The 12,502-nt window shown below is 43.9% G+C and overlaps 1 protein-coding gene across 1 annotated transcript in view; it reads left to right on the forward strand.

The window, feature by feature from the left end:
* Positions 1–10,026, forward strand: part of LOC113563556 — a 38,072-nt gene extending 28,046 nt beyond the window's left edge. Inside the window, exons 2-8 of the mRNA XM_026975212.1 lie at positions 5,505–5,671; positions 5,959–6,216; positions 6,520–6,704; positions 6,782–7,021; positions 7,087–9,117; positions 9,201–9,488; positions 9,631–10,026. Coding sequence (XP_026831013.1) covers positions 5,505–5,671; positions 5,959–6,216; positions 6,520–6,704; positions 6,782–7,021; positions 7,087–9,117; positions 9,201–9,488; positions 9,631–9,959 — 3,498 coding nt within the window. The 3' untranslated portion in view covers positions 9,960–10,026. The remainder of the gene's footprint in view (positions 1–5,504; positions 5,672–5,958; positions 6,217–6,519; positions 6,705–6,781; positions 7,022–7,086; positions 9,118–9,200; positions 9,489–9,630) is intronic.
* Positions 10,027–12,502: the final 2,476 nt, after the last annotated feature.

A 12,502-nucleotide genomic window follows, 5' to 3' on the forward strand; every position in this document is an offset into this window, starting at 1 on the left:
TTGCTCTGTCCTTTCCATCCACTTCCCGTATCACCCTTCCTCTCCTCTCCGGTCCCTCCGAAGCTTCCGCCCTTTTCACTCCCGCCTAATCGCCCCGCACAGATGCGCGTGCCGCATTTTCTCTCTATCCGCGTATAAAGCGTATAGTTTACGACAAAAGTTCGGCCTCGAGTTTAACAAAACGCCCATTGGCCCATTACGGTGCACGAGCCAATGCGTTTACATGTGCCGAATGAACCGAGGGGTATCGATCACGCGGATGTTGCGATCATCCGACGTCCGCCTCCGTACCTGCGTCATCGTCGTTGTCGTCAAAAGGACGCGGCTACATTGCGCTAATGGGCATTGCGATTGCTCGCCGGGGAGAGCTTGGTGGTTACGCGATTCGTATTGTACTACACATCGACGGTCTCGTGCTGCATTATTGACGTAACGACGTGGTAAAACACAAAGCCGAGAGCTTTAATTTGGCTAAACGGCTAAATGATTCCGCCAATGGCTGCCATTATATAAGAGTACCGTGATGATATTACTGATACTAATAGTGTTATTAATATTGCAATGCCAGTATACGACCGTTTATTAATAATTCATGCATTATTAACTATAATTATTACCGAGCCAATAGTAGTTGACTGCGAATAGTAATTCTGAATCTTTTCACTGGAAGATTATCTCGATTTACTTGTCGACCGAAATAGTATACATTTTAAAAATCTGTTGTTTGATGCTGAAGTCTTTTTTCTCAATATTATGGCATACGTTCTTCTCAGATGAGAATAAATTTACATCTGTATATAATTTAACTGAGGTTTACCTTTGCTTTGCAATTACCAACGAGGCGCTGTGCTATAAGGCGGATCGTATGAATCGACTTTCACCTAATCTAGATCGTTGTTCCTTATTTGAGCCTCGTATGTGCGAGAATTAACTCGTGACCCTTATTCTACGCGCTCGCGGGACTCGCTCGCATGGATTTCGGTTATTTCCTGCGAGGGCTGCAAACCTCGTAACGAAATTTCCTCTACGCAAGAAGTTTGCGTAAAACAAACTGCACTTCGTCCCGCTGTAAGAGACGCCGTGCGTGTGCACTGCCTTTCGCAGGTGCGTTTTAATCCACATTTCTCGAGGCAGTTCGGGTTTACTGTTACACTTGAAGTCGCTCGATTAAGTCTCGATTAATAATCGAGACGATCGATCTGCACGAAGGAGATTAATGGCTGATGGAAAGTGAAGTCATGCAAGAAAGATTGGAAAGAAGTGGATTACACGACGAATTGATGCGACATCCATCGCTAACGAAGACGCTCTCACGGAAAAAATAGCATGCTTTTCAATTTAGTACTTAGCAATTTGATTGGAATTGTGAGTTACTCGATATGAATGATTCGGGATGACCTACTTGCCAGTTCAATGATTAATCGTGCACTTGCGCGAACATTCTCAAATATGTATGTAATTATTGGATTTAACGAATGTTATATCGGCTGGTGAGCGATAAAAATGGGTACGCGAGCCGCGAGAAGATATACGCGCTTTTTTCATCAAAATCGATAATCGACGCGAAACAATCGGTGCTCGATCGAAATTTGTTACGCGAGACGTCGACGGGTGCAATTCAATTCAGCTGGCACGGAGTGACGTGGATCGTTTTCGCGAACGTTATCACCGATGATGACATGTGCATGAGCGCGCGTGCAAAAACGAGTTGCTAATCCGGCGCTCGTAGCCGCAAAAGAGTACCAGGTAAATTTAAGAAAAATACTAGTTGTAATCGTGATCAAACAATGACATGTTGATCTCTACATATGTATCATTTTTCCTTATTTTTCTGTTTTCATCAAACATTTTAAAGTGCGACTGAAAATCGCTTCAATCTGAATATTCCATCTGCAAATTGAATATTGAACATTGTAATAAGTTGCAACTCAAGTAAGTTTAAATAAAAATATCAAAAGCTAACCAAATGTTCGTACAAAATTTATTTGTATATTTCAAACACATAGATACATGCAGCCGATCGCTGAGCCAATGACGACCAAGTCCGATCAAGTTCAATTTTTTTATATACATTGAATATCACCTGTACATCGCGCATACACAAGCATGCATCTTTATTCTTCGTTTGAACTTTCTCTTCTTTACTCTCTCGTGAGAGGAAACCAAAGATCAGCGAGACTAATTCCGCAAGAAGGAATATTGTTTCCCCTCCGTGGAAAATCGCACGAGCATTACGCCCGAAGAGATCAAGACGTCTTTGCGTTGCGACGTCTTCGCAAACACACAGTGACGAATAAACGAACGAACGAACGAAAGGAAGGAAGGAACGAAGGAACAAACGAATGGGAACAACCCCGTCATCACAGAAAGAGACGAGTCGAGATTACCAACGTGCTTCGTTTTCCCTTCCTTCGCCCGAGCCCCCACATTCAAATGTGAAGTTATCAGGGCTAATTTTCCGCCTTTGTCGCACCCCTCGGTGGCCACCAGCCGGTTCATTATTCGCATCTAGCGACCACTGTTTTTAATAACCTAATGGCTCTTACGCGGTACATTATATCGCCATGCTCTCCTCCTTTCGGTCTCTCCACCCCCGGCTGCCTCTTGTCCACGACGCCGCCCTCTCTGTTGCCTTTTCGTAGCCCGCGATCCTTTATGTTCACGATCCTCAACGAAACAAAAATATCCGACTCGCTCATGCCACTCGCTCTGACGATACTCTCGCGATGTCGGTGGTCCTCTCGGACTCGCTCGTTCGGGGGAGATCATGACGAGCGAGCAACCCTCCTGGATATCTTTCTCCGACTTCTCCCTCGCGTGATCGCTGAAGGACGAAACGATCACTTGAGTCTTTATCCTTTGCGCTTTCACTGAATAGCGATTCCCTGTGGTTTTTGTTTCGGATGATGGAGAAAGAGTGGCAAGCAGGGGTAGGACTCGTAAACGGAGATATTGGATGCAAGAGCGGGGAAGAAAGATCCTTCGAGCATATCGTCGACCGCGCGCGCGATTGGCGTTGCTCCGTGGAATAATTGACGTTAAAGAGAAACCACGAGGATCACATGTGTTTCCGTGAGAAAAGAAAAAGTTAGATGCATCTCTACAATACACTCCCCCGTCGAATTTTCCAGTTCCAGCCCGCGCAAAGGAATCGAACAAGACGCGAAGCGCTCGCCGGCGAGTAATACGGCTGATTACGATTCAGAACGCGGGGGCGAGATGATATTTCATCTCTTTTTCGAGGCTTTACGATCGGACGTTTTTAATTTCCCGCCGCGCGCTCCGGGGAAAGGCCCAGGCCGAATGCAAATTGTGACAGGAAAGTTATGCGCGGCCGTGAAATTAATGTCTTCCCGAGATCGGGACTTAATAGCCCGTTATATACTTCGCGCGCCACATACATATACGCGTGCGCAATTCCGCGAGCGGATTTATGAAGTGACGAACTCTCCCTCGCCTTCTCTCTCCTTCTCTTTCTTGCGCGCGTGCTTGCCAGCTAAATTGAATCGACTTGTTCCATTTCTTCGATTCGTGTTAATCGCCGCTCATCGAAAAATCGATTGCCTGTGTTTTTCAATGCATGTTACTTTTTTTTACATTCATGAATCTTGCTGCATAGAAAGTAACGCGTTTGAAGATAATCTTATAATATAATCAATATTGTGTAATATTTTGTAGGATGAAGAGAGTAATCAGATCGTCCGTCGTTTTAATATTCAGCCTTCGAGCGTGTTCTCTGGTTTACCTCACGCTCGCTATTTTTGCATTCGGCTCGGCGGAAATTGATAAACACGGTGCAAGCAAAACGACGAAGGTGGGATTCGACTCAATTAAGAACCCGAAGAAATCGGCACTTTTCCTGCAACAGCATGGAAAGGTATAAAATTTATTCATGTAATCAATACTGTTGCGTTTGTTAATTCAGAGTCGCGCTTTTTTTGTTAGAACCGTTCTTGGTGCAAAGGCTGTGAAAGAGCGAGTGTATCATCTTGCGTGATTGATAGCAGGAGCGATATCGAGCGCGAACGATCGAGAAAGACGCGCGATGACAAACTTCCGTTCTCGAGCGCGTTTTAATATCTCAAGCGTTAATTTCTTTCGGCGAGAAAGACGTATACGGGTACCGCAACGACATCACTCTCACCAGCACTCGCTGCTCTCGTCCTTACGAGCCGGATGACAAAATGACAAAGGGTTGGTCGCTCCGGGCCAGCGATATTACCGTTTCCGTTTCGGAACTATGCGAACTGTCGTCTACCGCCCCTCTCTATTGCGGCCGAAAACGCCACGTGATTGATTATGCCCGTCGCACTTTTGGTACCCGACTGCCGCAAAAGGCCGATTGATGGAGAAAAGGAGCAACTCGCGTTCTCTCGCAAACGGAATCGGGACGCCCTTAATGTATCCTACAGGAATTCGGCGCGATTAAAACGGAACTCGAGGGAGCGCCGGCTATATGACACAATAATGAGACGGAATGATCTTTTTCCATCGTAAGACGCCACAGTGACCCTCTTAAAGATATTTGCCCGTGCCGATACGACGAATTGCCTGATGCACCCGCAGCGATAGTACTTGCGCGTTACTTTAGTGAAATTAGATGTCTCCTTCAAGCGACAAAGGCAGTCCATTACCGCAGGCAGTCTAATAAAAAAATTTTAGGTTCCATACCCCTCGAGCCGCGTTAGGGTCGAGAGGGTAACCGACGCATCCGTGCGGGGGGATACTCGAGCGGCGAGTCTTTATTTAGTTAAACGTCGCGTGTAATTGGGTGTAAGATTTTTTTGTTCGGCGAACCGGCCGCGCGACGCTTTGCCCCATCGCGAAACTGCGTTCCGCGTCGCGACGCTTCGACGACGAGCAAGAGAAAGAGCAAGAAAAAAAGAGATAGAGAGAGAGTGAGAAGGAACAAGAGAGAGGAAAAGAGCCTTCCACCCTTTTCCGTCGCGCGGCTGCCAGCCACCTGATGGCACAAGGGCCCACCGGGAATGAGATGCAGATTGCCAGAGGCCACTTCAGCCGCTGGGCCGGAGTGAGAGCGGAGGACGGGACAGAAGGAGGGGTAGGGGTGGGCGAGGGGGAGGAAGGGAGTGAATTTTTAATAACACCGCACCCCGTGCCCGGCGGCTCCCGGATGTAGAATCCCATTGTCTTGGCCGCGCGCGCCTCGGAAAAAGGACGACACGAAATGGTACGTGCGGGATGCGTTACGGGAACGCGTCCGCCCGGCATTATTATAACGCGCCAACGTGCCGGCGGGCGGGCAGGAAGGGATTGTCAGCGACAGGACATTCCCGTCCGTCTTTGCGACGACCGGGATGCCGCTGGAGGACGTTCTTTTTAAATCCTTACGCAGTACTCGCGATTCACTCGCGCGAGTGTTAATTTTCTCGCATTCTTGCGATTACATTCTCGGTTCCCCAATATATGATTCTCCACGCTCGGCGGAAGCGACACAGGATCACATCGATGGGTCCATTAAAGCGAAATCGTTTCACACACAGGTCGAGGGTGATCGAAACCAGTCCGCGAGCGGATCCGCAGTGATCGGCGACGAGGGGAATAGCGCGGCCCTAAACAGATTTTTGGAGCATGTCCTGCGAGTGCAGAATAATTTGAAGTGGATGGATCATGCCACGCGTCACGTTAATCGCGGACCTCACCTAGACGAGTAAGAGACTCTCGATCAGTCCGTCACTTTAATGAGAAAAGGAAGGAAAAAAGGAGGGAAGAGTAAAACAAATTTGATGTAAATTATTCATAGACTTAATATTGATCAATTATCCATAAAGTTACTCTGGTATGCATAAATTTTAATTATCACGTCCTACTTCGATTCAATCGTCCGCCTCAATCGGAGAAAGTTTCCAACAACCTCGATACATATTTCCACTCGACGGCGATTTAGAAACGCGCCGATTTCTATTGAGCGATTTAATAAGAATGTTTCCGATGCAGTCCGTATACAGAACAGCACTCTGCGGTATCTGCCAACACGGGAGATGTCCTAGAACAGGCTGATATTGGTTATGGAAGTGGGTTACGCGGCAAGAGGGGCTTCGATCGGAATTATGAAGCGATGTGGATGCCGCAGAAGAAGAAATATGAGAGAGAGAGTGCTTCGCATGTCCCACAGAGAGTCTACCTGGATAACGAAATTTTCAAGAGAGATGCCGAAGACGCTGATTTTCGCGTTCCTTATCGATTCCCTGACATGTAAGCGACGGAAAAATATATCGTCGGTGGCATTAAACGTTACTGCTCTGCAAATTACATTCATTAAGAAATTAGTATATCCCTTTAAAAATTCTTATAATTGATAACGTCAGAATCATCATATCTTCTCTTTAAATCGGCATGTCTTCAATCATCATAAGTAGAAAATAAATATTTTGTAGCGATATTGTGTGATTAATTGACAAATTAAATTAATCGATTAAATACATCGCCGTGTTCAACAAATCTTCTAAAAGCTAGCGCGTGCGAAGTAGATGAAAGAAATTCATTCCACCATCGTAGGTTAGATAGAGCCGTCTACGAGGGAGGAATGATGGCCGATCAACCACTGAAAGATTGGACCAGAAAAAGGGATCTCCATTCCTCGGGCGACTGGTCGAATTCTAATGAGAATCTCGAAGTGACTAACGGCGAGGATCTCTGGCTTCGTGATTACAAGCCCGCTCGTGAAACTCTCGTCAATTCTGGTATTATTGAAATAATTCAGATCAGCGTTAAGCTCACTAGTCTCATTTCAAACAGCTTATAAAAGACGATCTCTTAGATTCGAACACGGAGGAAAGGAACTCACTCGACGTTGACACGCGAAATCAACCGGAAATCGTGTCATTGTACAATCCAGCGTATGCAGATAATGTTATCGCTTTGCGGGAATCGCCAGTTGCGATTAGAAACGGAAAACCCCAAGCTAAACCGTCAATGCTGGATTCTTTGAAGAAAACTGTACTGAAACTACGAAATAACTTGATGCTGAGTAATAAGAAGAAGAATATGATTTCGAAAGGTGATGATTATTATTATCACGATATTATAATTATTGTATAGCTATTATCACGATCAATTTTTCAGGACAATCCGATTGGTGGGACGATTCGAGATCGACAGCTGAGATATTTGATTCTGGAAGACATAATTTTGATAATAATCTGGATAAAGAAGCAATATGGAGAATAAAGAGAGCAGAAAATACAGGAGATGAAGATAAAAGAAATTCGAAAATTGTTTACGGAGCAGAACTTGAAGAGCGAGATTTGAAAGAATTGCACGATCGCAGCAAACGCAGCAGAAGGAGTTTTGTCGCAGATTTGAATTACACAAATAACCAACAAAATATCCTTGAGAACAAAGATTATCAAGAAACTCAGATAACGGAAGACGCGCTTGCAAATGCAACAAAAATATCAAAACCTGCAGAAATCATCGTAAAATCGTATTCTAATAATGCCAATGAGAACGAGAGAAATTTCTTGAATGTTTTAAACAAGACAAACGTTTCCAAACCGCGATATTCTGTAGAGGAAGAATTTTTCCTGCACGACCACTTTATTAACTTAACGATTATCCCATCAGTAAGCAACAAAACAAATATCTCTGGACTGAGATATTCTTTAAGCGCAGAATCTTACCTAAACGGGTATTCTGTCAACAACAAATCATTGTTTCGCATAAATAACGATCTCCACGGGCATCTTTTTAAATATACCACTGAAAATCAAATTCCAATAATGAGCTCGAAGATAATCAGTAGTCAAGTATCCACAACTGAAAGGCTATCGAAGAGTGTCGATCACATAACGAAGGATCGCGCTAATTCACTTAATCTTGAAGAGAATTCTCTCGTGTGGAGCACGTCTACAAATCCGATATATCTTTCAGCGAATGACGTCGACGAGGACTCTCGAAGGCGATTGGAAGATCGAAGAAGCAACACTGAGAAATTAGGAGTTGCGGCGCGGAAAATACCGCGAGTCGGCGCGGATGACGGACAATCGAAGCGAGAGAAGGATACGGGGTTGGAGCTTCCCCGAGGAAATACGGCACGCGGTTTCGGTGCGGTCGCAAATGAATCGCGATGCCGCGTCGTCGAAACAACCACGATCGTGGGAAAGGGAGTGCTCGGGGTGAACGGGACTCGAAAGGAGAGCCGCGAACCGATATCCGGTATGATCAAGGTCTTTGAGCCTCGAGGGCGTCCGTATCAAAAGCAGGGGGTGGAGGCGACGGTGAGATTGTCCCAGCTAATGGGGGAGGATGGAACGTTCACGGGGTGGATGAGAACATCGAGCGACGTCGATGTCGGCGAGTCAAGAAATGCAAATGGGGAAGACTCCTCGAATCTGCCTGCGATTGATCCTGTAGCCGTTGCGACAGCGAGACCAAAAGCGGCGAGTGCAATGACACCGAAGGATTTCGCCCAGATGATCGTAGACAACGATTCGCGGGGGCAGCAACAGATGGTCCTGCCTCTAAGTGGCGGGAACAGGAGCGCAAATAAATCGAATGGAAATTCGGACACCGATGGAATCGATATTCGCGCCTTCGGGTCGAACGGAAATGAGACTATGAATGTAAAGGAAGCGGCTCGACCTATAGCGCGGCCTCGTGAGTCCGGTAATAATTTACGGAGGAAATTATTATGGATTTCCAGGATTTCTGCCGATGTCGATGCTGAGGATTCAACAATAGAGAACGCAAGATCGATCCCTAATATAATGGAGCGTCGTCATATTGAGAATGTAATCAAGAACGATCGAGGAAAAAATAAAACAATGATAGTTACTTCATCAGATTTTAGTAAAATGTCTTCTGCGTTGCAAACCAGAATCAAACGTGAAGATAACGCTGCGGAAAGTTTTATACCGCAAAGCGCTTTAAAATCTCGGGATTCCGATGCAAATTATCACACTCGTCACAAACGATCTATGCATTCCTCTGAAAATCTTGCGCGCAATAATGCAGCGAATCCTGAAAATGCAGCAACTGCGGAAAAAGTGGCGATGAATCACGACGAGAAACAAGAAAGTGATGAAGAATACTTAAATCAAAGTGCCGAAGAACTCAAGGAGGACTATAATGACAGAGAAGAGGACGCAGTCGAAGGTATAACGTAATATTTTGACGTATTTGAAATAGTATTTGAAATCTTCACGTATTTTACGCAAAATAATGCGACGTATTCACAGAAAATGACAAAATAGTTGAAGACGAAAGGGACGAATCTTCATCCAGTCGAAAATTTGATCCTATAAAGGCGAGAGTCAATATGTTGATTAAACAGAAGCTTGAGAAGAAGAGTAAAAACAAAGACAGCGATAGTTATAAGAGAAGGAAGCGTGATATGTTGAATATGATCGAGTATTACAATTACGATGGCGACGAGGAGCAAGAGCGCAATGCGCCGGTAAACGAGCAGGAGAGTAAAATTAAAGACGATGAATTTTCAAACAAGGATAACGCAAAAATAAAGCGCGGTAAGCGCAATATAGAGATTAAACAGTATCCGCGATAAATGTAACAGAAAGATTAATAAGTTTGTTAAACTGTTTGAGTATTGATATGTGATGCGCATATATATTTTTCCGTATAATATATATATGAATATATCTCATGCAGATAGCAAAACGAAATCCTACAAACGTGAGTTAGGCAAAAAGAAAAATGAGAACAAGGAGGAGATGCTGAAAAAGGAACGCGAAAAGGAGCGAAGAAAACATAAAGAGCCGAAGGAACAAATCATCGTCGATCTTGGTGAGCGCAAGAATAAGACTGTGAAAAATGATCTTGACAAGAAACCTTCCGGATCCTTAGAGTCGAGCTTCGAAAATGTATTTAACGAGAAAGGACAAGTATCGACAAAGGAGAACATGAAGAAGCTGCTTCAAAGTGAAGACTCTGTGAATGATATTGTTCAAGACTCAGGAAATGTAAAATCGAAATGGTAAATCGAGTTACATTGAATGTTAATGTCAGTAAATACGTTTGATTAAGGATTCCGTCAATAAAATAACTAACGTTTTGATAAAATGTTATTAGTATTTATATCTTCTTTTAACTATAAATTTAGTTAATATTTAATGCAAATGACCAAAAAATAGATGTCCGGTAGGTCAGATAAGTCACTCGAGAACGGAATGACATTATCAAAGAATTCGGAATCGATGTCAGACAATGACGATAGGGGAAAAATCACTTCCGATGAAATCAACGCACACGTAGATGTAAATCCTGATATAATGGAAAATATTTTGCTAGATATCGAGCCTATCAAAATTCTAAAATCGAGTGCAGGGTTGGAAAGCTCTAAAGACTTGCACGAGGAATTTGAAGACAAACGGTATCACTATTTGCGTTTACTTTTTTAAGAATTAGTTTGCCCTCATAATTGTTATAATTTTAATGTAACATAAATATTTAATGTAATATAAATAATATTCATATTATTTGTATTATATTAACTCACTTCATATCGTTCGTATTAAATTAGTGTATAATGATTACATACTTCTTATTTGAGATTTATTAAAGAAACACTGTCACTAAATTGGCCACAGAAGAAAACTGTAGAAATTATTCATTAAGACTCCGTATAATTGCGATCCTCAAGACTGTCTAGATCTAACAGGAGACCAGAAGATCGTTATTATTATCAAGAGAGCAATCGGAATCGTCCAAACGATGTTGAATCTATGTATGAAGAGTTGAAGAATGTGTACGATTGGTCCGACGGTGAATTAAAGAGCGGGCCCCGACTCAGAGGCGATCAAAGACTGCGCTATGAATCGGATAATAAAATTGATACGAATTTTCCTCAATTACAACCATTGAGCGATAGATCTTCAAGTCAAAACGACGATGCACAGAGGAGCTACCACTCCAGTGCATCTTGGGAGAGTAAATACTGAATGCAATTAACTCTTACTTAGCTTTATCTTAATCGAATCGTGGGACTCGTGAATAACTTTACATTAATTTTTGTTTCACTAACAAATTTATTTCTTTATTTTTTTCATAAATATTAATTTTTTTCATAGATTCCTGTACATATTTGTTGTATATTAATTGTAAATTAATATGTTGTTTCTGTAACGCTTGAGTAATAGTAATAATTCGTGATAATTTTATAAAATATTTGCTTCATCAACAGCTGCGAGTTCGATCAGCACACCAGCGAGCGATTACTTCGCGCTTAAAGTCCTGAATGATATGTTTAAAGGCGGCCTTGAGCAGAATAATTCCGCAGGAGACAATTTGTCGAATGCGGTTTCCAGCACAATCGTCCAATCAGGAATATCCAAAGTACGTAATTGTTCTTAATTAATTAATTAACTTTATTGCTCTAGTGGCAATGTAAAGTAATATATTTTATATTAAAGATCGCTGAAGAGAAGAGGAATCCATCTTTAGAAGCTTTAAATGCTCCACAGCGATCAGCGGTAAACACAGATTCTGGTTCCCCGTACGAAAATCGCGAGTACGTTGAATCGAAGACGCGTGAGGTATTGAAGCGAAACATAAACTCGCGCAATCAAGCGGCGATCAGTTCGCAAGACTTGCATGAGTCTTTCGTGGAGCCTCTGGACTGGCACGATGACTTCGATGATAACGTAAAGGTCAGATTTGGTCGAGGACTGAAGTCCGTGAACGACTTCGTAATCCCTGATGTGAATAAAACTTACGATCACGTTTACGAGTCGGATATGGCAAATGCGGCTAGCGTAAATTCTTACCTGCACGATTTTCCACAAACATTTCGCGAAAACTCATCGATCTCGCAAGACTGCTATGCCAATGCAACTACGAACTTGGACTTCTTTAATATTCGTCGTGATACGGCTAATAACGATGAAGATCTCGAAGCAGCCGAACAAAAGTACATAAACCGCCGGACGCCGAGAGTCAGAAGGGCGGCTACTTCGTACCGCACCTTTTACGACGACATGAGCCAGAATCAACACGATTCCGATGAAGCGGATAAGAGTCTGAGTAGCCGTTCTCAATTGCCGAACATCCTTGAGGATCAAGAATCCGACGGAATATACAGCGAACGCGCTCCAAATTGGAGCAACGACATGCGAGATCTCAATCGGTACTTGAGGATCCCTCAGAACTCTAGAAAAAAGGAGAAGCTCAGGAAGAAGGGTAAGAAGACCAAGCACACCACGGAGAAACACCTCAAGACCGGCTCGCGTTCCTCTTCGGATAGAGACCGCAGGCATCACGCGCATCGATCTGACGTCTCGAGGATTGCGAGCGCAAGCGAGTGGAAGTCGAGGAAGAAGAACAAAGCTCACGCGTCTGCCCTAGCCGGACGTGGCAGTATCCAGAAGAGCAAAACGGCCGAACGGGGGCTGCTCCACGCAGCGGTGGTGAACGAGGCGCCGGGTGAAAGAGTGCTTTACGAGAACGCGGAAGATCAGAGTGTGAGTGAAAGGGCGATCGGCGATCGCATCGTAGGTCGTGGTCTGAAAAGAGAGAAGGATTAAGG

Source organism: Ooceraea biroi, chromosome 1 (genome assembly GCF_003672135.1).
Source record: "Ooceraea biroi isolate clonal line C1 chromosome 1, Obir_v5.4, whole genome shotgun sequence".
Classification (NCBI taxonomy): domain Eukaryota; kingdom Metazoa; phylum Arthropoda; class Insecta; order Hymenoptera; family Formicidae; genus Ooceraea; species Ooceraea biroi.